The 24,469-nt window shown below is 36.9% G+C and overlaps 1 protein-coding gene across 1 annotated transcript in view; it reads right to left on the reverse strand.

Annotated features, from left to right (window-relative positions):
* Nucleotides 1-24,469, reverse strand: part of adcy2a (adenylate cyclase 2a) — an 83,725-nt gene that overhangs the window by 46,885 nt on the left and 12,371 nt on the right. Inside the window, exon 3 of the mRNA XM_036538936.1 lies at nt 13,584-13,745. Within this exon, the coding sequence (XP_036394829.1) occupies nt 13,584-13,745 (162 nt within the window). The remainder of the gene's footprint in view (nt 1-13,583; nt 13,746-24,469) is intronic.

The following is a 24,469-nucleotide window of genomic DNA, read 5'->3' on the forward strand; positions in this document are numbered from 1 at the left end:
CTAATTTACTGTGACCGAACCACAGATCCATATTGTTTACCTCTCTTGAATGTGCACTGCTGTATGTGTGCATACAATCACATTGGAAAGCAATGCAAATGTGCTTATACCAGAAAACAAAAAAGAAAGACAACCCTGTGTCCTAATGAAGCCACATTTTCAAACAAACAATTCCAGAGGATAAAAAGTACATACAAAATCCAAAACACAAAAAGTACAATTCTATCCTTAAACTCCAGCAAAACTTTTGCAATTCAGCAGATCTCACCTCACCATTCAAAGTCATGAATAATCTTTGGTGTTAAATATAAAATGATGGTGGCAGCAAATTTACTGAAGAACAAATGTATTTTTTATTCTTAATCTAACAAGCATCTCACAACCAGACATTAACACTGGCTCTGTGTCAAGACACATTACACACATTATGAAGGATACGCCACACAATCACAGGCATGCTGTGAGGAATTCAGCATGCAGTCACACACATGCTCTGAAGTGCTGCATGCAATTCCACACAATTTACCATCAAAAGAGGTGACGCTGTTTTGCATTGTTGACAAGTGCCTAAAAATGATCTTTTCGAGGACTATTTCAGTACAAACTGATTCCATGACCACTTCACATTTAAATACCAAAATCTAGTCTTAATTTCCATTGTTCCAAGTACTGTTGCTTTAGGCTTGAGACTTTTCATAACCTATCTTAGTCAAAAATCAATCAATATATAGATAATATCTTCCAGGGTGGTTGACACGGTTATAGATTTTACTATTGTTACGTTTTTACTGAGACTGTGCATATTGACAAAATGTCAATATGCTTTTCATGCTAATGTTTGTTTTTCATTAAGACAGAAAAAGATCATGGAAATAATGGATAATATTGATATTCATATTAATGTTAATCCTAAATAGCAATATGATCCTGCTATGGACAACCTTTTAAAATCAACGCTTTTAATATGTTGCTCATAAGCAGACTTTGAAAATAGTTGGTGCCTGAATCGCACATGCATCAGTCACAGAAACAGCAAAATTATTTAAAGTGTCAAGAGGAACAGTGTTGAAAATCAAGACAGCATATGCCAAACAAGGAAAAACTGTCAGGAAAGAGGCTGCAAATCAAAGCTCACCAACAGGGATAGGTGGACACCTAAGAGTATAGTTGTTAAAAACCACAAAACAACAGCCTAAAAATTTACCACAGAACTGAATCTATATCTCTGTTACTCAGGCTCTACAAAAACTATACCATGTGAGCTTCACAAAGCTCATATTTATGGTAGCACTGCTATTCAGAAATCTCCTGTAACCACGGCCAACGTGCAACAATGCATAACCTGGTCTAATGATCACAAAACCTGGACTTCTGCGCAATAACCAAGTAATGTGGTCTGATAAGCCCATCCTACATCTTAGTTGGGTTTATGTTTGCAGAAAGCCAAAGGAAGCCAACTCACATTGCCTGTTACCACCTGTTAAATATTGTGGTGGAGCTGTTATGGTATGTGTAGCTGTCGTGCAAGAGTCATTGTTCCAGTTATTACTCTGCATGGTATAATAACGGCCAAGGAATATAAAGCCATTTTAAGCAACCAGGGGCACCCTACATTGTTTCCACAAGTTCCTCAAGTTTCCGTATTCCAAGATGATAACAACCCCATTCACACTGCTAAATAGATTCAAGAGCAATTTCATGAACGCCAGGACCCTCAATGCATGCTGCGTTTTGCTTGCACTGAAACCTAGAGAAAACAGTACCAATGGCATCCGCTCCAGTTGTACAAACTGTGACACAGCAATCTCATCTTTTTTGCTTGTGTTGTACTCTACCTAAGTAGTAAGTCGCTTTGGATAAAAGCATCTGCTAAATGAATAAATGTAAATGTAAAGGTAAATGTCATCTATTGCTGGAAAAAATCACAGTTCCACCATGTTCCTAATTAAGAACTTCCAAGCTGCACTCTAACATTACTCTTTTTAAGTAAAACACATAATGCATTTATACCAAGCCTTAAGTTCCTTCAAAAGCTCTAGGAACTTTTTTAAAACTGAACTGAATCAATGAATCAGTGTTAGTGACCACAGCAAGCAAGCCCGAGATGCGAGTGAAGAGTGAAGTGGAGAAACTGCTGTGTAATCCAAACAGGAAACTGCGGGGCATTAATTTTTAATGGACATATAAACTACAAAGTACGCCTCACACAGCCATTTTATGGTTGGATATTTCAGTTCAAAACTGGCACTGAGTAATTTTTTTTCTTTTTTAACACCAAGGTTTGGTGTTTCAAGATCAAGACAGCCCAGTGAATGGTGATGTATGACCGAGACCTGATACCTGAGACCCAAGACAGATAATGCTTAGCCGACACAGACAACAAATCACACTCCTTCATATTATAAATGTCCTCACTTGTTCTCAGGAAAGATTCTTCCCCTTTGGTTGAAATAAAAAAGTTAAGAGATATGAAAAAACTTTTATGCTAATTAAGACAAATTAAAACATTTATTACATTCTTAATAGCTAAATAAAGTCAAGGTCAAAGTCAAAAATAAAAAGAACATCTCAATAGTTTGTATTCCTCTGTCATGACTAGCCACAATTAAGAGACCAATGAAAATAAAGATAATTCAGAGGCTTTCACTCAGTTTATCCCCTGCTGGGTAGTAGGCCACTTATCTTGTGCTTGTTAATGCTCTCGAGATTTAGAAGATAATGATGACTATGGTCTTGAAACCATGTGTCATAAGCCAGACCATGCATGAACCCAGACCAAATGGTACTTGTATGGTTTTGAGAGGTCTTGAGACTGAGACCACAGCACTGAGACTCAAAAACTGTATATTAATGCCATGGTGTATCTGATCAGGGTGAAAGGGCAAGGGTCTGCAATCTCTGACTGCAGTCCAATGTTTTTGTCCACACATGATCTACATACAAAGGTGATCTCTGATACTGTGTTGTGTATACTTGGTATTTGCTGGTTTAACACTTTGCCTCTACTAAAGCACAACCTAATAGTTCCCAGGAGTTTCAGCAATAAAGACATTTCTGTGAAACCATTTGTGTGTATATATATATATATATACATATATATATATAAATCCAAATATCCAATTTATTTATATCCAAATATATATCCAAATTTATAGCTGACTAGCTCCATATATGTTTTTGAAGTTGTGGTCAGGTGAATAATATATATATATATATATATATATATTATTCACCTGACCACAACTTCAAAAACATATATGGAGCTAGTCAGCTATAAATTTGGATTTGAAAAAGTATGTTACAATCCAAAACTGAGCATTTTTATTATCGCTGACCTTTTTATTTAATATGTAACACTTTTGAAATTGCCATATGTTCTGGCGAAACTGATGAATATTTACAAGCCACCAAGGTGTTACTCAGCCTTCCTGTTCGAATTTGGATAAATGTCACCTAATCTTGCAACAGATACAGATAAAATTCTGATCCTTGTGGATTTCAATACACTGGTACATATTTACATAGACAATGTCTTCTTTGAGTTTCACGTACAAAGTATTTCATGCAACCCTAACAATCCTGGTCTGTCTTATTACTATTATTACATAATTTGATTATGTTTTAACTATCATCATACATGCTATCATGCCAAGTTTATTAATTCAAATAGGGGAGGCACCCATTTAGATGCCACAGCAGGACCTATATCACGGGTATTAAAATTGTTTTAAACATTGTAAAAATAAAATCCTCAAAATACACCCCTCCTCCATCTTTCAACTACATTTTCCAGGCCCGGCAAGATGCTCTCAGAGTAGTGAGGACATCCTTCTCCTTTGAGCATATCGAAAGCAATAAAAATGATCTTGGATTTTTATTTAATACAGATGCCAGACTAAGAACCGATCTATTCCTGTGTCATTGCCACACACTATGAGAAGCAATTTATGGACTTCTTCATGAAGAAAATGAAAGATAACAGAACACATACAAATAATGATGTATCTGCAACCACCACCTCCTAATGTGTATTCTACCCACCAAGATGACCAAATTACATTTTATAATGGCATCTAAATCGTCACTCTTCCCACTAGATCATATTTCTAAGAAGCTTGTAGAACAGCTAGTTCTCAAACTAATTAAGTCCATTCTGAACATAATTAATCATTTTACTCTCAGCAGGATGTGTGCATGATGCCTTTAAAGTAGTCATAATAATATCATTGCTCAAAAAACAAACCTTGATCCAAGCATAGACTACTTAGGAACTTAAGTTTATGTATGTACTCCCTAGGTTCAAGAGTTAGTTATGAGATAGATATGGATTTACAATACAACAGATTCTACAAGAATAACTAAGTGAAGTATGGTGTTCCACAAGGATCTATCCTTGGAGCCTTACTTTTTAAACTATACATGTTACTGTTTAGAAAAGTTATTTCAACAATTTGAAAAATATACATAATACAAGTCCTTCCTGACACAGGGCCCCATTAACCCTTTCGTACGTGACTTATTTTATGCTAAGTAGTGCACGTGTTACATTACATGATTTGTTATGTTTTCATTAGCATTACTAATTTGCGGTACTATTTCTTCAACACTAACGTTAGCTAGAGCTAAGCAGACAATAAATGTTACTGCTAAGTTATAAGCCCTTGATAGACTTGCATCTGCATACCTAAAAGAACTCCTAAAAAAGCACCTAAGGCCCTTCAGCTCTCTAGCTGCAGTTCACCTCACTGTACCCAATGTAATGAAATACAAAACTGGTGGCAGAATCTTTAGCCACACCATTTTTGCCTCATTTGGTACAGACACAAGTATGTACTTTTTGATCTTGATAAAGCACTCACCATTTAATTCTCTCACAGTAAAACAGTAACATTTAATCAGATTTTCAATCATTACTCTCAGTGTTTCACTGTAGGCATTACTGCCACAGTAATTACATAATCAGCTCAGGAAAGTGACCAATTATATGATTAACAACCAATTAAGAACAGCTTGCTGGTGCAAGTCAAAAATATGATATTGTTTAACAGAATGTTAAGCAAATGACACATGGACACAATGATTACGTCAAGATGAATTTCTTTAGGGGAAAGACTATGGCAATATCTGCTAGGTACACTGTAAACAGATGGATATTTTTCTTTTGCAAAACCTTTGATTTATCATCAGACTACACACAAAAGACAATAGACTGGTATTTAAAATCAGAAAAACACCAAAAGCGAAAGCTTGAGTTTGACATGAGCTAGGAGGCATCCTATGTCAAAAAAACAAAAGGGAAATGACAGCATTAAGAGGCAGCATGCCCTCATTTATCATTTGACAGAGGCACTTAATAGCATACATATTCCCACAGAAAGAGTTGCCAATCTAAAAATATGTTATAGGTAAGTCTGGATGTAAAAAATCAGTGCATTCTGCACACTTCATTTGGTTTTGGAGAGACTAGTAGGGGTGTACTGAGAATTGCAGTATTTGCACTCTGTGAATTACTCCATGGTATCAGAAGACACCATGAAATGTTTACAAGCATTTAAAGTGGATTTTAAAATTTAAATTGTTTTGCCATCAGATAATGCAAGCTAGAGTTCATGACCCTGAGTGCATCCTGCAGGATGTATTGTAAAATTTAGCACATCAGACTTGTAAGGCCCATATCATGGCCCTTGTGATGTGAGCAATACATCATAACATAACTTTCGAAAAGATTGTTGTGACCATAAAAAAAGGTTTTCAAACATTGTCTAAGCTGGAAATTCCAGTATACAGAACATCCAAGAGAAGCAATTGCAAATAAGTATGTTTTTCACCACCAATAAACCTGATGCAATGCCACCTGATGCACTTGATATTCTACATGGTATCCAACATATCATTCTACATCCTTTTTTACATGGCAGGGGTCTGACTAACCTGATCCAATGGTCTGAGAGACAAATAGCCTGAGTTCACAAAGTCTTCAATAAGAATTGAGGAACAGATAAATAAATATTGGATATTGGCACAGCAGGTGAACATTCCTCTCAGTGAACATCTTAATTTCCCACATTATCTTTCCCTACTGTCAAGTAGAATGAATGTGTGATAAATTAAGAACAGACATTTACTTTGAAGTCAGTCAACACACTTAGGCTCTTCATTTGCGGTAATGGAATGATCAGATACTGCAATGGGATGATTTTTTTGGCAAGAGGCTTGAGACTATCGACTCCTTTTTGCTGGAGGAGGGAGCTATTGTTTTAAAAAGTCAAGAAAAACAATCGCTTATAGGTAGTGGGTTTATCTATATCAAAATTGTTAGCTCACACTGAAAATACCTCTGAATGCTTTCATTTTTCTCTACCTTCTTCTTGTGGCTTGTTAAGTGCGATGTCCTCCCCATATAGAGATGCCACACAGAGCACCTAGGATCAGATGACCTCATACTGAGAAGAAACCTGAACTCTGGTCAAAAGTTCTATTGCCCTTCTCAAGACAAACTACATATTTCCAGAAGTTTATCTCAATTGGCTTTAAGGGGCCCTGGAATAGTTTTTCAGTTTTTCCCAGTTGTGCTCACTTTTTTCTTTTTTTACTTCCCCTCTGGAAATAGTGCAGTGTAAATCACCCTGTTACAAGTTGTCAAGACATGAAAACCTAGTTATATTCTGTGCAAAGTGAATATTTATACATTTAAATAGTTCATGAAAAACTATTTTAGAAAGCCTTACAGCCTTGAAATATAGTGTACAATCTGGTATGAATTTTAGAATGACAGTTCTGCACAGTGGAATATGTTATATTTAGATCCTCAATTTCGGGGGTTTATAATTAGCAGGAAACTGGGGTGTATGGCTGCTCAGAGGATTACTCCATTACTCCTCTAATAAAACTCATCTGGTTCAATTGAATATCTTAAATACGTGCTATTTTATAATAATAATAACAGTACACTGTGTATTTGCTTCTGTATTTATCTCTAAATGACCCAAACAAATACATACAATTCTATGTAAAATTCCATTTGGTTAACCATGATTGACACAGTCACTGCTAACTGAATTACCATATGTATAGTCTCCTGCAGTTTCATTAATATCACAAATTATATATGCAGGCCATTTAAAAGCTCATTTCTGTGCTGTGAAAAGTCAGTAGGAATGTAGTATACATACTACATTACTACAGTAAAAATAATTGTTTTTTGTAAATGTCATGCCATCCTCATTTGATTCAGCTGTTCCTTTTGTAATGAGTGACTTTATTCCACAAATGATTGTAATCTACTGTTTTATTGTATATACTAGTGTTGCCGTTTTTCCAATTACCCTACTAAAACTTTCCTGTTCTTACTAAATAACAGACAATCCATTGTGTTCTGTAACGTGTATGCTGCTACCTGAAACAATAGGGAATTTATTTTACTTGACAGTGTAACTATTTGCCTTCCATCAGTGTTCTTAGTAAATCAGTAAACATTAGCATAGTAAACTTGAACTTCAGCAACTGACCATTAAGTGAGTTTGATTGCATTGTTTCTGTATGTTTTTGTATTGTGCTAATCACACAGTAAATCTTGTTCTTAACTGTACAACTGCACTAAAATATACATTTTTGTAAACCACAGTCTCATGGGATTTCACTTCAAAGAAATCAGTACCATTTTTAATGTAATGCAGTATGTGAGTAATATTAAATGTATAGTGCTTATAATAATTAATGTGTAATACATAATATGTATATAACATATGTATAATAATGTATAATATAATTTAACAGCAAAATATGGATCCCATAAGCAGGATGTTAGGCCTGCCTTATGCAGCATCGTCCCTTATGACACACATATGCATTTATCGTTAACATTTGAAAGCCTTGAAAGAGATACTATTGTAACATACTGTATATCAATCATGATACCTTGTTAGACTGGATCTATTTGATATGTGGCAGTCCTTGGTGGGTGTAGGACTGTGATGTTGCATAAATATTGCATAAAAGGCCGCAGAAATTGGAAGCAAAGGAAGCAGAAATTGAAGGTGTAAGACGCATAGCTATTTCCTGGGGTCAGGGAATAATTGTCCAGTTTTTCCCAATGGGCTGGGCTTTCATTCCCTTTGGAAAATCCACTGTTTTAAATGTAGAAAGGCTTGTGACAATATCGTTTGTAAAAAAATGCACTACAACAAATAAAATCTTATTGATTTACTTAGGCCTGGATGGGAACTTAATTTCTCATAAAATTTTCAAGGAATGAGAAATATTCAATTGAAAAAAAGCATCAGTAGCCTCTGTGACCTTAACGCTTGACTTTTAACTGTAGGATCAATAAGCATGCGGAGAACAGTGAGAAGAACATTTGATTAATATCAATGTACTGAGAAAAGCAACAGGAGCCTTTGTGACCTTGATGTTTGACATTGTCACTTGGCTGGAAAACAGGCTCCCAGAATGAGTGACTCTCAACCACAGCAGCTGAAAAGGGGTAAGCCTGTTTCAGCATGGCTACCCTGCTAATGTTCCACACTATGTGTCCAAACACATGGGCTCTCCACTCATCCTGCTTGGCTCAGAGAGGCAGCAACGCACTCAACAAACATACAAACAGGCAACTCCTCCATCTTTGTTTATGCCTTTAATATAGTTTGAATAATTTCAACTATCAAATATTACTATTATTTCAAGCACCGGGTTGATGAATAGTTAATCTATGTATAAAACGTAACACACTATGTTCCTCCTTGAATCCATTTTGCCAATGAAAAGGAATGTCATAAAAAGGAAATAAAATATATTTTCCAACCCACCAACACAGTAATATATCTAGTAATATATCTACACTTGATGTATGATTTGAGTATTTATATTTACAAAGGAAAATAACAGATCCAATATTTCAGGATAACAATAAAACAGAAAAAGAATAAAAACAGAATACAATACACTCTAGATATTCCCGATATCCATTGATACTATCAATTGAACAGCTACGTATTCCATGCTCTTTGTCTGAATCCTGCTCTGCATTTCACCCTGCTGTCTGCCTGTGATTTGGCAAGCCAGGCCTGCTCTCCTCGCTGCGGGCTTTCCAGCTGTCAGCACAGCGGCTCTCCCCTGACGTCCCAGCGTTTGGATCAAAGCAGACAGCAAAGCAAACCAGAATCAGTTAGCTTACTGTTAGACCCGTGTAAAACCTCTACTAGACTTCTACATCTCTTAGAGATCTGTCAGATATTTAGCAATAATGCAGCAGCGCAATGTATAGAGCAGCGTTTCTCAAACCTCTCCTGGAGGACCCCTTGTCCTGCATGTTTTAGATCTCTCCCTGCTCCAACACAGCTGATTTAAATGATCAGTCTAGCTGCTTAATAACAGACTAATCATTTAAATCAGCTGTGTTGGAGGAGGGAGAGATCTAAAACATGCATGACAAGGGGTCCTCCAGGAGAGGTTTGAGAAACACTGGTATAGAGGAATCCTGCATTCGATTAAGAAAACTACAGTCAGCATAGCCTTGTTTAGTATGTATTATTATTTCAATAATCTCATTTTGAGATTTATGTACTCCTGTTGGCTGCACCTGAAGTTTCAAGCATATTATGTTGTTTAAATATTCCACAATTAATGTATACAATTCTCATAGTAAATTAAATTAGCATGCAATTAGCTACAAAACAGCACCACGAGCAACAGTTACAACAAATAAAAAAAAACAGAACAGCGGTTGCTGATGCTGTTAGAAGGACTGACCTTTCCTTCGAAGAAGTGCTGAAATACATTAGAGTTTATATTGCTCATTGTAAAAAGAAATTGCCTTCATCTAAAAGGGCACATTTGTTTGCCAAACATGTGGACCCATTGCTTGAACCTGGAATGCAATTACTCAGTGGAACATGTGAAAGGACCTGATTTTCACATCACTTGGTCTACATCCTTTTAATCCTCCATGACCTGCTCAGTTCTTCCTATTATCGTATTGGTTTTTATTTTACACTTTTACACTACATATATATACACACAATTATAAAATATTTCAATAACTACACTTATTCAATGATGACCACATCATTACAGGATGAGTCCAATTTAAATATCATGTTGTCATGAGTGTCCACTGAAAAGCACATTGTTTTGCACTCTATATGCCTGCACTAAGGTGACAAGCATATTGCCATACTGGTCAGTATACATTGGTGTGCCATACAGTTAATGAGTTACCAAGTATCTGCACAATAAAAAGTTACTTTTCTAAATTAAGTAGTAATACTCAAAATAATAATGGATCTTCATAAAATCTGGGTGATTCATGTAAGACGTAGTGTGTAGGTTTACCTCTTTATTATTTTTTAATTTAGCTGTATGGTTATAGAGGTAATTGTATGACAACATCGGCATGCAGAGAAGTTGGTCTTGTCATTATTAATGTAAATACTTAGCTACTGTAAATTCATTACATTAATTTATCATCATTTAGCAGACACTTATGTAATCTTATTCTTGTCGTTTTTTTTTTTTCTGTTTGCTTAGAGCACATAGGTGGCATACATTAACTCACTATTAGCATAAGGTGAAGTACAGCTGTTTTTTGCTTATCTTATTTGCATTGCTTTTTCTTTAGTATACTAAGAGAAGTAAATTTCAACAGCTGGCTATGTGAGATTGTATTGATTTTTTGTGTGATTAGATCACATACTGACAAGTGACTAAAATTTTCTAAAAAGGGTTGTTGTATACATATCTTTATCCTTGTTCAAGGCAGAAGATAGCTTGTTAGCTTTAATCACCTTTGAAAAATTTCCACATTGCTAGTTTAGGCAGCTTTAAAATGTAGCTAGTGTACACATGTATTTATTCAGAGTGCCAGTAGAAAAATATATATCAAGACTTGAGACAGGGACAGCATTCACTAAAGATGTCCCACCTGTAGAGCGCAAGATGCACTTGAGGTACATGAAGTAGGTAGGTGATGTTGAATCAAGTTACATTTAATTTAGTGTGAAATGAAAAACTTGCTTCCCCAACCTAAGGAAAAACCTTCCCCAACCTAAGGAGATACTCACTGAAAAGAAACATGCTATTGCAAAGGGGATCTGTTGGACAGCAAAGAGGTTCAGAGAGGGGTAAAGAGACAAATCAAGATGGCAAGATGTCAGTGAAAGGAGCAGGTTCAGTACACATTGTCTACAGGAAACTCGCAGGCTGCCTGGCAGGGGATAAAGCAGATGGCTAGCAACCCTTTCGAAAGCTGTTGTTCAAAATCTGTGGACTTCAAAGGAGGGGAGACTGTCTTCAGATTGCAAATGACCTCGATGTGTTTTTCACACATTTCAAGGGCAAGGACTTCACTGCTGAGATGCAGAAAATTGAATGCAAAATTGTGTCTCGACAGAAAAGTTTGAGATCAAGAAAAGCATGTCTTTTAGAAAATGTGTTTATGGAAAAGCAATGGACCAGATAATATCTGTGTCAGCCGTCTCAGAGAGTGTTGCTTCTGCTATTTTTCATTGGCAACTGACTGAAAGCGCACCAGATTTCAAATAGAAAAAAAAACATCAGTCATAGTACCAATTGACACCCATCTATGAAAAAGTCACGATCACTAAGTTACACTGGTGTAATTCTTCATCAATTCAATGTTAAAGATCATGAAAGCATATACTGGCAATGTAACTTTGCATATTCTTGATCATCTCCTACAAGTATTTGCTGACAGCCACACCATACAACTGTACCTTCGTGCACATGAGCAATGGGGAAATTTTGAACTTCGTAGAATCATAGCACAACCAACCCAACTGTGAGAAAGCAAGAAGACAACTGATCCTGTGGAAAAGTGGAAATATGGCTCCGACCATGGACGAAAATCTTATTATGAGACTGTTTTCAAAAAAAGGACAGCAGTATTCATTTTTTCTTCAGAGATTCTGATTCTTTCATGTAGACCCAGACAGCAGTGAAACTATTTTGCAAATCTTTGACGGCATCCTGCTGATATCTCGCAGTATAATCTGCTTGTGTGGCAATTCAAGCATATCAGATAAAGATCGGATTGGATTAAGACTGTTACCATGCAGCAGCAGTCCAGTCCCACCACACTGAACAGCAGCAGAGCTCTGAACATGGCAAACACCATTCTGTCTGAATACTCTCATCCGCTGTCATTCCCTATGGACGCAGGCTTACAATGGTGGAACAAAAATAACAGTGCAAAGAAATCTTCTTAGCATATAACTGTCTGGATGTATGTACCTGCAAATCTACAAATTCTACAGTGCAAACTTTTCTATAATTAAGCATTTCTTTTCATTCCATTCAAGCTAGGAAAATGGCATTAGAGTTGTTTTTCTCCCATTAATATGCTGTGAAAAGGGTTTTATTGCTTCCCCTAATAAAAATACAAATTGTTGTATGACTGTTGTACTATACAATACAATGTTACTACTTTATACTATCACTGTTGATCTGTCTATGTTAAATAAATTATACAGTACCTGTATATACCAATGTTTGTATCTTTACTGTACATGTGTGTATTTCCAGTACACTGTACATGTATGAATCTGTCTACAATTCTGCAAATAATGTTCCTGTAATAAAGTATTCTGTGCTGTTCTGTTCAATCTTAAATTCAACAGTTTTGACTTATCTCAACTGAAATGAATGCTAATCCAGAATTAAATACACGTTTTCACTGTGAAATAAATATTAATCCTTGAAACAAGTTGCATATTTTTACCAATACTAATAAACAAATGCACTAAATGAAACCTGGCTTAGGTATAAGTAAAGTGTGATTGTTGTATGGGAATACACTCCTTTCAGCTCACTGCAAACAGGTTCTATGCAACAATGACATGTTTTAAAAGAACAGTGTTTTGGTTTTGGGGAAAATAAGATAAGTGGTATAAATGCTTGTTTATGCCATCAATGATAAGTGAAGATAAATGCCATATGGCTTCTTTAGGTCTTTCCTTGCTGTTTTTTTTTATTTACAAAAATTTACCAAAGTAGTGTTCAAAGTTGTATTTGTTATCAGCTCGATGGAGTAACAAAAGTGCATTTTCTCAGCTACAATTCTAGATTCAATAGGATTTTTTCCTAATGGATGCAAAATAAATTATATTTCCCACTAACTCCAAAATTTTTATAGAAAGTGTTCCACTGACAGCCTTCTCTCTCCTTATTTACCTACACACTTATCTACGGACTAAAATCCCTTTACACTTATGTGTATTACACAGTGAAGCTAAAATCATTCTGCTGGCAGGCAGATTATTTAAAGTTGCCTGCACCAGTAATATTCCAGAATTGCCAAAGAAGTGATGTTTTCGGACATCTTTGTCTTTTTGAGTATAAAAAGTGTGTCTGGCAGGTAAGAGAAAAGCCAGTTGCAGGAGGTCAGTCAGGCTACAGCCTGTTAATTCTTCTGAGAAAAACACTCCATGTTGCACAACAAGCACACTCTCTGCCTCCATCAACCATGATAAACAAACCCTCTCATTTAGGGCATTCATTTGCAGTCATTTGGTTTTTCAGAGTGTTTCCAAGCTCCCTGCGTTTGGGGAAAGAGACACGGCCTCACTGACCTGCCATATCAGGGGCTCCATGTTGTCTGCGGTGGTGGAGAGACAGACGCCGAGCACAATGGTGTGGGAGGAGGAGGTCAGCACGCTGGCAATGATGGCATCGCGCATGGAGAAGGGCAGCATGGTGTAGACCACAAAAATGATAAACAGGAAGAAGGAAACCTGGGGAGACAAAAGCAGCAGCAGCAGCAGCAGCGATTAAACACAGCAAAATACGCACCTGGAAGGTGTTCCTCTGAAAAGTTACCATTGTTAAAATAGGACAGCACAGTAAAAAAGACAGGTCTGACTCAGGGAATGACCAATCCAACCAATTCACCACAGATCTAACTGTAGAAACACACACACAAACAAAAACTGAGGGAACATGCATCACAAGTGTGTGCTCACTGGGTATCCTAGCTAGGCTGTAACTGCAGCACTGAAAAAATATGTTTTGTTGCATGAGGTATTGGCTCAGAGTGTTTGCGTATTCTCATTCATATTCAGTATGTTTGGAAATAACCATAATAAGTGATGAGATTTAATGTAGTAGAACATATTAATTCCAGACACTTTCAGCCTCCTATATCCAGCCTCAGCTTATCAAAACCTGATTTTAACCACAATTATTTTACGTAAATGGTAGATAGACATTCAAGATCATGACAGATTCTTTCTACAGTACATAATGCATAATATTCCCAGCAAATAATGAATTCCAGATTATATAATGTTGTATAACACAATACATCAAACTAGTAATTTCTATGTCAATTGTAGGTCACAGTATCTCTCACCATGCATTGTTACATGCAGTTTTACATTTGTTGGAGTGCTTTGTTAGAGAAGGAAAAAAATGTTCCTGAACACGTGACTGTCACCACTTGTGCTGTGACCAGTGATTTAGAGAGTATTTGAGGGTAGTTTAAGTGCAGGTCAAACATTTGTCTTTTCTGTTCATAGAATTTAAAATGTGTGTTGAAGTCATGAGTGAAAACAAGAACTCATCTTCACTGTGTTTAATATGTTTACTGCTGAAAAATATTTTTGCCACAGGACAAATTACAGATGCCTAACCTTCTGGAAGGGCATTCTGAGAATATTAAAACGCTATTGCCTGAATGCGTATTTTTCCATCTTCACTTCTGTTTTTTGTTTTCTTTTTTTTTTCTTTTTTTCACAGGGCTTTTGTACCTTGTTTTGCAGTCAAACCCCAATTTATTTCACTTGAGCTTTCTTGATTGGGAGAACAAAATGGTAATGAAATTCCATAGAAAGTACAAAATGTAAGTGATGTGTAATGCATTTTCTCATGTACCTACTCTGCCTGTTCACAGCAGCTGAAACAGGACCAGAGGGAGAGAACTGCTCTTCTGGTGTCCTGCTTGAATAAAAGAGGCCAGTGTTGAGTGGAAACTGCTGGAAGCTGCAAGTTAACCTTTTCTAGGTTATTCTCAGAAGAAGAGGAGAGCAGCTAGAACATACTAACATCCTTGTTTAAAACCAAGCCACAGATACACACTGCTGCACAGAGCAGAATTTCAACTGGCAACCTTGCATCCTACGTGGATGACAAGCTCACAAGATTTGTTCCCCCATGGGAATGTAAACCTTATGAATAGTGTGGCAAAAACACAGAATTACAGACAGCACATAGTGAGTATTTTATATGAGTGAGGATGTTATGTTTTCCATTTGTTTGTTTCCAAAATGGAGAAAATGGAGATTTTCTGTTATTTGACTTGATATTAGAAGCTAGCGCAAGAGCAAATCTTTTTTTCCTACTTCAAAATGTAGAAATCAGGGCTTATGTTAGTCCAAGGCTACTTCAATGCATGTGCTATTATGCTTATAATGTGTAGGAGGGTGTGGTCTCTGTGCTGAAACTATATATTTCAAGTTCGATACCATCTCCTGTTAGCTACTCTCAAACACAGAATTAATTAAAAAATTAAAAATACTAATACAGCATCCCACCTGCAATATCCTTTTCCCCAATCACCACAACACACTATGAGAGATAAAATATCAACAACTAAAAAACTGGTAATTGATGGCTATAATTACACCAGTGCTATTCATATATCAAAAGTAAAATGTTTATTTTTTACTTGTATTTTTCTAATCTCCCATGTCGTTGCAAGCCAGTTAACAAAATTAAATGGAAAATCTCTGTGAGCTCCCTTAATTCATACCTTCACTGCATAATATATATTTTGTTCAGTTCTTTGGCTTAATATTTGTGTTGCTCATTTGTTAGCCAGGTTAATATCCCAGACATTTTTGAACAAGAAAAAAAACACAACCATTACTACCATACCTCAGTATGACAGCAGAATAATAAGGGAAAAGCATCTGTTTTCTTTGTGCACACCTCTTTCCAAAAACAAAGGAATATTATTGTTCTTTCCAAATCCTTCCTAATGCATTATAGCAGTTTATATTTTGGGCTATAAGTTTGGCAAATTAACCTGCACATCACACTATCACATTTCATGTTTAACATTGATCCTGCATTCATTGCATTTGTAATATATTCTCCTTGTATATTGTACTATGTACATATTACAGTATAGCTGGAAAACATGGAAAACTAACAATATTTCTGAAAGTGACATTTTGTATCATTTCATTGCCTGAATTCATTTGGTCTGATTATGTTCACAAAGGTAATTAATAGCAGAGTTAGACACCATGCATTTCCACAAACTATGGAACGAAATGAATGGCAAATTAGTGGTGCCTGGGGATAAGAATTAAAATTGTATTTTCAGATTGAAAAATAATGAAGACACTAAATGAGTAATTTAGTATAAGAGCAATATCTTTTTAAAATGTAAATAATGTAGGTGTCTAGCAAATCCTGTTCTGACACCACAAGCCTAAAAAGCACAATCTAAATTAACCCTTTGAACTCCTACTTTTGTATTCCCTTTACCTTTTCACAGATTTGTTTGTGCCCTTACACAAACCCCAAATGTAATACCTCATTTTAAGCAGAGCCTTCTGTGAATAACAGCCTAATGAGCCTAAACTGGAAAGTAACCATAATTTTACTACAGTTGTTAAAACGAACCAACGTGTCTTGAAAAAACACATCTAGTTGTCTCAGCTCAAAAATACATCAGGAAATTGAAGTGTGGGATGTATAGCATGAGGATTTTGCAAGAGATTTTCAATTTGATTTTCAGTTTGAATCTTTAAGAACTTAATCTAAATTATCCTGAAGCAGGGGGGGTGCTAGTGACAGAGAATGCAGATCCTCTATGACTGGCATGTAAGCAATGCCACCAGTGAACAGAGCTGGTTCAATTCCATCCCAATTCAGCCAATATAGGAAATCAATTGAAATTTCATAAACAAACCAAACATAGTTGATAATTTTCTATAAATATTGTTCAATTAATAAACTGAACTTCAATTCACTTCTTGAATTGACTCAGGTAAAATGGAATTGACTCCAGTGAATGGTCCAGCTCTCAGGTAAACAGAAAGGTGCCACTCTGCAGGGAGAGTTCAAACAGTTGTATTGGAATTTAGACAGGCGGGGGATGGAATATGCCAACATTAAGATGAGCAACTGCAACCTTAAGATTAACTTCATTCAAAATGTTCAACAGAGTGACTCATGAACAAAGTGCAACTCTCAACGCAACTGTACTTTAATTACTTTCTCAAAGCTCTGTTCACTTGAGCACTCTCTAAGCAAGACCATCTTGCACAGTCGTCTCGCTTTAACTTCTAAAATCAATTCCTTCACAGCAAAAATGCTCTGTGCAACTCTGTATTCTACCAATTTTGCAATCCCCATTTCACTTACAAACTTAATGATCAAGATCAGTTGGCACATTGCTGATTCATTTGAAACGCTAAGAACAATTTATTCATCCATGAACTAATGGATTCTCATCACAGACGGCTTTGAAAAACAAATATTGAAAACAATCTGACACTCTCTGTTGGATTCCATCGATATTTGTCTTTAATTTTGACTTACAAATGAATAAAAATACTTGTAGCAATACAAACACATTTTTCATTATTTTGACAATCATAAACTGGGACCAAAGTATGTTGATGGAATCCAGGGTTCTCTCTTCAACAATTGTGCTCCTCCTCCTTGTAAGCCCATGGATCTCACTAATATAGGTCACATTTCTGTAACATGCTTATTGCAAGTTTCTGCGGGTTAAGTTGTTCAGAACAGAACTTGTCAATACAGGTGTAACTAGACTAAAACATGTAAAGTCAATCAATTATTTTTCCTCTACCATCATTCTGCAGCAATATCTCAAACAGAAAGCACTCTTACTGACCTCTTGCTTTCCCCAATAAGCCGTCCTTCAGAAAGAGCAAACTTGTAGAGTCTAGGTGGGATTTGTTATTGGAATGAATTCATTTCATTACTGTATGTCAGATTGTGTCTAGATCCCTGTCATTCAAGGATGAATCCCCCTAATTCATCCGGCAAGAAAAAGAACAGCCATTCTAAGCTTGTTGAAACAAACAGTGGAGGCTATCAGAGGAGAAATACCAACTAACATCACACACATGCATCATATAGGCTGAAGGGGAAAAGACATTATTGGGAACTGCAGGGACCGAGAAAAAGGGTAGACTTCATGTCATTATTTTTGAGATGCCATGGACTCTTGAGATGCCAGTGGTAGACAGCTGGTGTGCAAGGATTATGAACCAGTCATTTAATCTACACAATCTAAATTCTTATTAAAGATAAGGGATAGTTTACACAAAAACACTTGTATATGCAGGGAAGAGACAAAATGTGGATTGGATGCCTGCCTCATGGTGTTGAAACAGATCAACAATCTCAAATTGCTGATGGTGTGGGTAATGATTTCATAGGCTCCCACTCGTCAAAACAGTCAACATTTGTTGTAATAATATCTAGTCCATGGAGCAAGGATACATGTCCCAAACAAAGACTGTACAAATAACAGACTCCCACAGTGTAAGACATGCAACTTCTCTTTATAAATGATTCTTGTGCAATGATAGCTTTTTGGTCAAGGTGACCTTTGTCAAGATTTTACCAACAGCACTGATACATTTTTTCAGTGCCTAGTATGTGTATATGATCTCAGTATGCTAGAAAGTGAGTGCAAGTGTGCAGGTATGCATATATCTGCATATGTGAATACGCACATGGCTATATGTTTATGTGGGAAAGTGTGTATGGGTGGATGCACAAATGTGTGAGTGTGTGTATAGTCATAACACAGACCATGGGTGTAAATTATGGGGGGAACCCCCCCAATAATCAAAACCGGCCAATACATCCCCCCCAAATAACCATATGTAACGGGTGGTCTCTTGCGTTGTGTTTTTTTTTTTAATGTGATGTTACGTGGGTCGGCGAGCGAGCGAGTTTCGAACCGAGGTTCTTACTGCTCGCTGCCAACCCCTTAAAGCCAGCGTCGTTGCCAGTTGAGCTAAAGGCAAATTGCCGTTAGCCTGTCGGTGACAACGCTACTTAACCAGGTCTCAGGGGGAGTGACGTAGCCGCTGCAACCACTCGGCTACCTGCTACCCGCTACCTAAGGCTTTACGCAGGACTCACACGAGCTAATCACTTCAGCTCCGCTACACATATTCATGGAGATCTCAACCCCCCAATCTTCAACCCAAAGTTACGCCCTTGCCGATACTGTAGTAAAGCTGTTCTCCACACCAGCTACTATATAAAGGACCTTATTACACACTAAGCTTCAGTCCATTTAAAGTCAGTCATTTGCACCCTGCTGTGTTTTACTAGAAGCAGGACCATAAAATAGAGTCAGGTCAGTGTTCAGAGCTAGTAACTACACAATAATGTGTCTGGCCCTGCTGAGGTGGTTGTTATTGGTATGTGCCTACATGGTTCATACCAGCTTAGTTCTCCCAAAAGACAGAGGTATGGGAGGTGGGAGCTGTGGGCACTGCCTCACTGTGCCACCCCCATCTGTTCTCCCCCCATTTCCTCAGAGGGCTCTGGCACACAGCCAGCAGGAGTTCTGGGCTGGTCTGTACTGATAAACAGCCTCTCTGCAGAGCCGCACAGCTCAGGGAATAAGGGCAGGTTTGCTGAAAAATGGGATACTCATCAAATTGATTTAAACTGAAAATGGAAAGTGTGTTCAATCTAAGACATACAAAAAAAAAAACCTTGTGCAAATTTGTGGACTCGACCTCCTGGCAGAAGATTAATATATGATAGAAATACAACATTGCTGCTTGTACAACTGATGTTGTCTTAGCTTGCTGTAAGTCTTAATTATCCTCCACAAGGTGTTAGTATTCCTGACATCATAACAAGGAGTACCACAGATTTAAATTGCTCTATTTCTGTGTTTCACACAGAATGTTTCATTAAATAACATTTGTGGGCTTTTTTTGGTTGTTCCTTCTCACAGCTCCTTCTAACAGAGAGCCAGAAGTGGTGATAACTCTGAGTCTGAAAGATGTGCCAGTACAGGGAACAGAATGGCCAACAGAGACATTGAGCATTGTTCCAACCTGCCAGCCGCTCAGACATGATTTTATGTCTTTATATATTTTACTCATGTGTTTATACAGAGGCTCATGGACCACGCAGGCTTTGACCAGATGATCAGGAGGAGGAGAACATGCCACAGGCACTGCAAATGAGGAGAAGAGAGACCTACTTTGTGCCACATTTGAAAACGATGAAACCACCTCACCGGCAAAAACACATACATGCTCATTACACAGACAGTGCATTTCCAACTTGAGTTAATATCAAGGTGATTCATTTCAGTGTTAAAAACTACAGTTGATCTCAGCTTTTTACCAGGTACTACAATCACTGCAGATACTTGGAGCAGACATGGCAGTGAGATGGTCAGGTGTCCCTTTTGATATGAGTGTAGTTCTCATATCAAAAGTGAGGGGATATATATCTTGGAGCATACATGGCAGGGAGTTTTTAAACGCCTTTTAGCTGGTTAATTTATGTGTATTATTAGTACTTCAGCCATACAATACTACCAATGACAGATGAAATTAATGTGTAAAACAGAAATTTTCTCTCATCATCCCTGACTTCTGTTTGTGCTCTAACGTGGGGATTTATATTGAATTACAGGCTAATATTGATACTACTTCTGTTAACACTATAAATTATACTTACAATTAATTTTGAATACTTGCATTATTGCTTCTTGGTATGTTGCCTGAATTGTTTTGTGAATTAATGGCTACACCCAAAATATATATGTACTGGAAGCAAGCTTTAGCGCTATGCCCAAAGAACTACAAGAAAGCCAATACAAAATGACAAATTCACTAAAGTCACAAAGTGACATTATCACTCCAATCGTGGCACACCTGTGTGCATCTAAAATAGTCTAGAAATGTTTTGGAAAGGTAACTAACTTTTAAAACCAACTCCAGTCTTTCCAGAGTGAACTTTTTCAGAGCTCGACTGTCAGGCCACTCACAAAGACATTATAGTAAAATTTGACGTTGTCATTTCCTACATTACTGTTCTGAAATACTGCCCTATGGGATAGGTACTATTGATTGGTAACTTTAGTAAGAGTTCCAGTTCTGTCACTGTAAACCTGAACAAATAATAACCACCAAGCTGTAGGCATATGCACATGATATCAGATTGTACAGTTTATAATGGTATAATAGATGAAATATGGTCTTAATATGCACTCAGGGTCAACGTCTGCAATTCCCTTCATCGTATTTTTCTCTTTGGAGGCTGCATCTATTTCTGTCGTATCATATCAGCTGCATTGTGTATCTTGTTGATTCTGTATAAACTGAGAGGAGAATTTTCTAATGACAGTCAATGCATCTAGTCTACTGGAGTTTCTTTGGCCTGAACTGTAATCTGCTGCTGATATTCTCTCAACAAGAGAACTATAATGGAACTAAGAGACAATGCACTTTTTATAAAAAAAATAACTTTTCCAAGTTATAAATTACCCTGTATGTGTGGTCACAGTTTTATGTTTATTTATGATAATTTAATTTACAAGGAAACTATGGATCAGTGTCAAACTGGATATCATATCAGATATTTCACTTACTGGATCAGGGAAAAACACAGCAATATCACACTCTTCTGCAACTTTTTAAATATTTCCAATATGTCAACAGTTTGAGTACATCAAGCATTATTCTTCATTTAAAGTCTTGTGATAATATTCAAATATCAATGTTAATGTTAGTGAAGCACTGACCTCCTGGCTCACTTTGGCAGTGATTGTGGAGCAACATGTGATCTGTATACTGTATCTCAGTGGCTTTACTGTGAGGTCAAACGATTTCTGCTTCCCTGTAATTATATCAATGACTTTATTGACTGTGTTTGCTTTTACTGAGGGCATGATGCTAACTGCAAATAAAACTGTGGTCTGTCCATACGATTTCGATATCTACGTGCTCTCAGCCTTGTGCAGTAGCTAACTAAATTATGATGACACCTGCTCTAAAGGTCTGGAACTTGAACATGTGACTTTAATACATTCCATCGTGATTTGTGATTTATGCTGTCATATATATCCAATTAGACATTGTATTTTTCTGATATACAGTATATCCACTTGCACCTGCAGTAAATGGATATATGATATATCCAGTTTGATATCTGAAATATTTATTATGATATAAATGTCAAAAGGGAAAAACCTACAGTATTCATGTTCTGTGGTAAAAACGTTGAAAAACATAGTCTTTGTTCACAGCTAAAGCACCCAATTAACCAATTAACTTATGCGCATACTTCAATGTCTCAGAATGTACTAATAAGGGGCCAATTCTGACTTAACAGTGCTGAGCATTGTTTGTTTGTTTTTGCATGCCTTACCTTAGTATTTTGATTCAGACTTACAAAATTACGTGCTGTGAATGAATGTAAATTGGCCTGTAAAACATCACCTCTCTTTTTAGACATGGTGGCTGATGGATTTTGTCATGGAATTGCACTGCAGCCATGTCTCTTCATTGTAGAGCCAAGGAGCAAACCACTGACGACTTTAATTACGACAGTTGAACAGATACTGCTGAGAAAAAGTCCTGAGCGGGAAGCAAAATGAGCTTTTTCAATATTTCTGCACATGCTTCTGCAATCCTTCTTATTTCTTTATATGAAACAGTCAATTTAAAAGGGAGTGTGGAGGAATTTTATGAAGGCATCTTTGTGTCATAGAATTTCACACAGGAAGTTATTGGAGCACCTAGACACTGCTTGAGAGGAGGTTTTAACTTATTGTGGACTGTGGTCTGAACTGGTCAGTTAGTGGTTCAGACCATTAGTTAGTAAACTGTCCCCTAAATCCCCCTAAATGCATGGTTGTGTATTTCATTTTCAAGTCTGCATTAGGTAGTCTGAATACATAAAAGCAGTTGTTCTTACAAAATCATTTGGATGCATCTTTTTGCATGCAGTGTTTCTAAATAAAGTAAATTCTAGAATTCTTCCTTGATATTAAATAGTAAGCTGATTATTACATTGCATTACATCCAACAGTTTACCAAAGACACATTTTAATTTGTGGTATAATGAGAGATGGAATGACATGACATGAACATACTGTCCAACAATCATCTTACCCAAACGTAATGGCCTTGGAATACAATACCTGATTGACCAAAGTTATTGAGCTAAAACAATCTGATAATATTCTCAAGAGCTGACAAACCTGCCCCATTGTTAGTGTTGTGAAATAAGAACAGGTGATTTTGACATCTTAGCTATGACCACATTTAATATTTTTATGCTGTTGTCAAATCACATATACTTTCATGCAAGGAACACTCCTGCTGTAATGATTGACAGCATATCATTATTTTCAAATAGGTGGTAATTTTAACATTTACTGCAGAAGCTGAACAGAGGCATTCCCAGTTGAAAGATTGTTAAGTAGCTGAATTGACAGAAGAATCACAGCTAGCAGAAACTGACAGGATCATGCATGCTGAAATACAGTACAATTGTCAGCAGCAACACTAAAAATGCCCACCACATCACTGCAAACACCTTTACAGTTTTGACAAGCCCATTGAACTATCTCTGGAGACAGCTGCACAAAGCTGCAAACAGTTTAAATGTTTGAATGTCACAAAAATTTTGCTTGTTGTTTAGTGTGTTGCCAGAACTTTCCACGTCCATTTCTAGGTATGGCTAATACAATCTAATGAGAATTTGGTTTTATCTAAGATATCTATAATTTTCATCTCCATATTCTAACAAATTTCTTCTCAATTTTTGTGAGCATCAAAATTGTCGGCTTTTGCTAGAATCAGAGTGGCTGATTTTGTTGTGAGCAAGAGTAACCCCCATACTGGCTCTAAGCAGCTAACAGGAGGCCTGCTGTGTACTGTGCATCTGCCAGTTGGCCATAATGTGGCCCATATTACAATATTCAACCATGAAATGCCTGCTGTCACTGTTGTGATACAACTCACTGGGTCTGGGGACAGAGAAAAATAAACAACAAAGCACTCAGTATATGCAGAAGAGATGTTTCAGTATAAGTTTTATATACAGTAGATAAGATCCACCAAGACCATATCAGATACCAAACACTGATTTGTCCACTCTTAGAAAATGTAACATTTACCTTGTACGTTGCACAATTCTTATTTCTCTGCCAAAGTACTAACACACACACATAGACAGTGCAGTTTGAAGCTGACAAATGGAAGTAACACATTAATCTTTGTGTGGAAGTATGGACTCTTCTCATTGAAAGAGTGTATAATGTTTTCCATGGCTGAGGTTTTAACCTGCTTTTGGAGAGGATGACATTCCTGTGCCCTCCCTGTGACAGAACTGTGTCATTCTCAGACCAGAGACTCCCATAAACATCTCCACGGTAACATCACACCTGTGCCCTGCCGCCTCAGAGAGTATGCCAGTCTGAACT

Source organism: Megalops cyprinoides, chromosome 10 (genome assembly GCF_013368585.1).
Source record: "Megalops cyprinoides isolate fMegCyp1 chromosome 10, fMegCyp1.pri, whole genome shotgun sequence".
Classification (NCBI taxonomy): Eukaryota; Metazoa; Chordata; class Actinopteri; order Elopiformes; family Megalopidae; genus Megalops; species Megalops cyprinoides.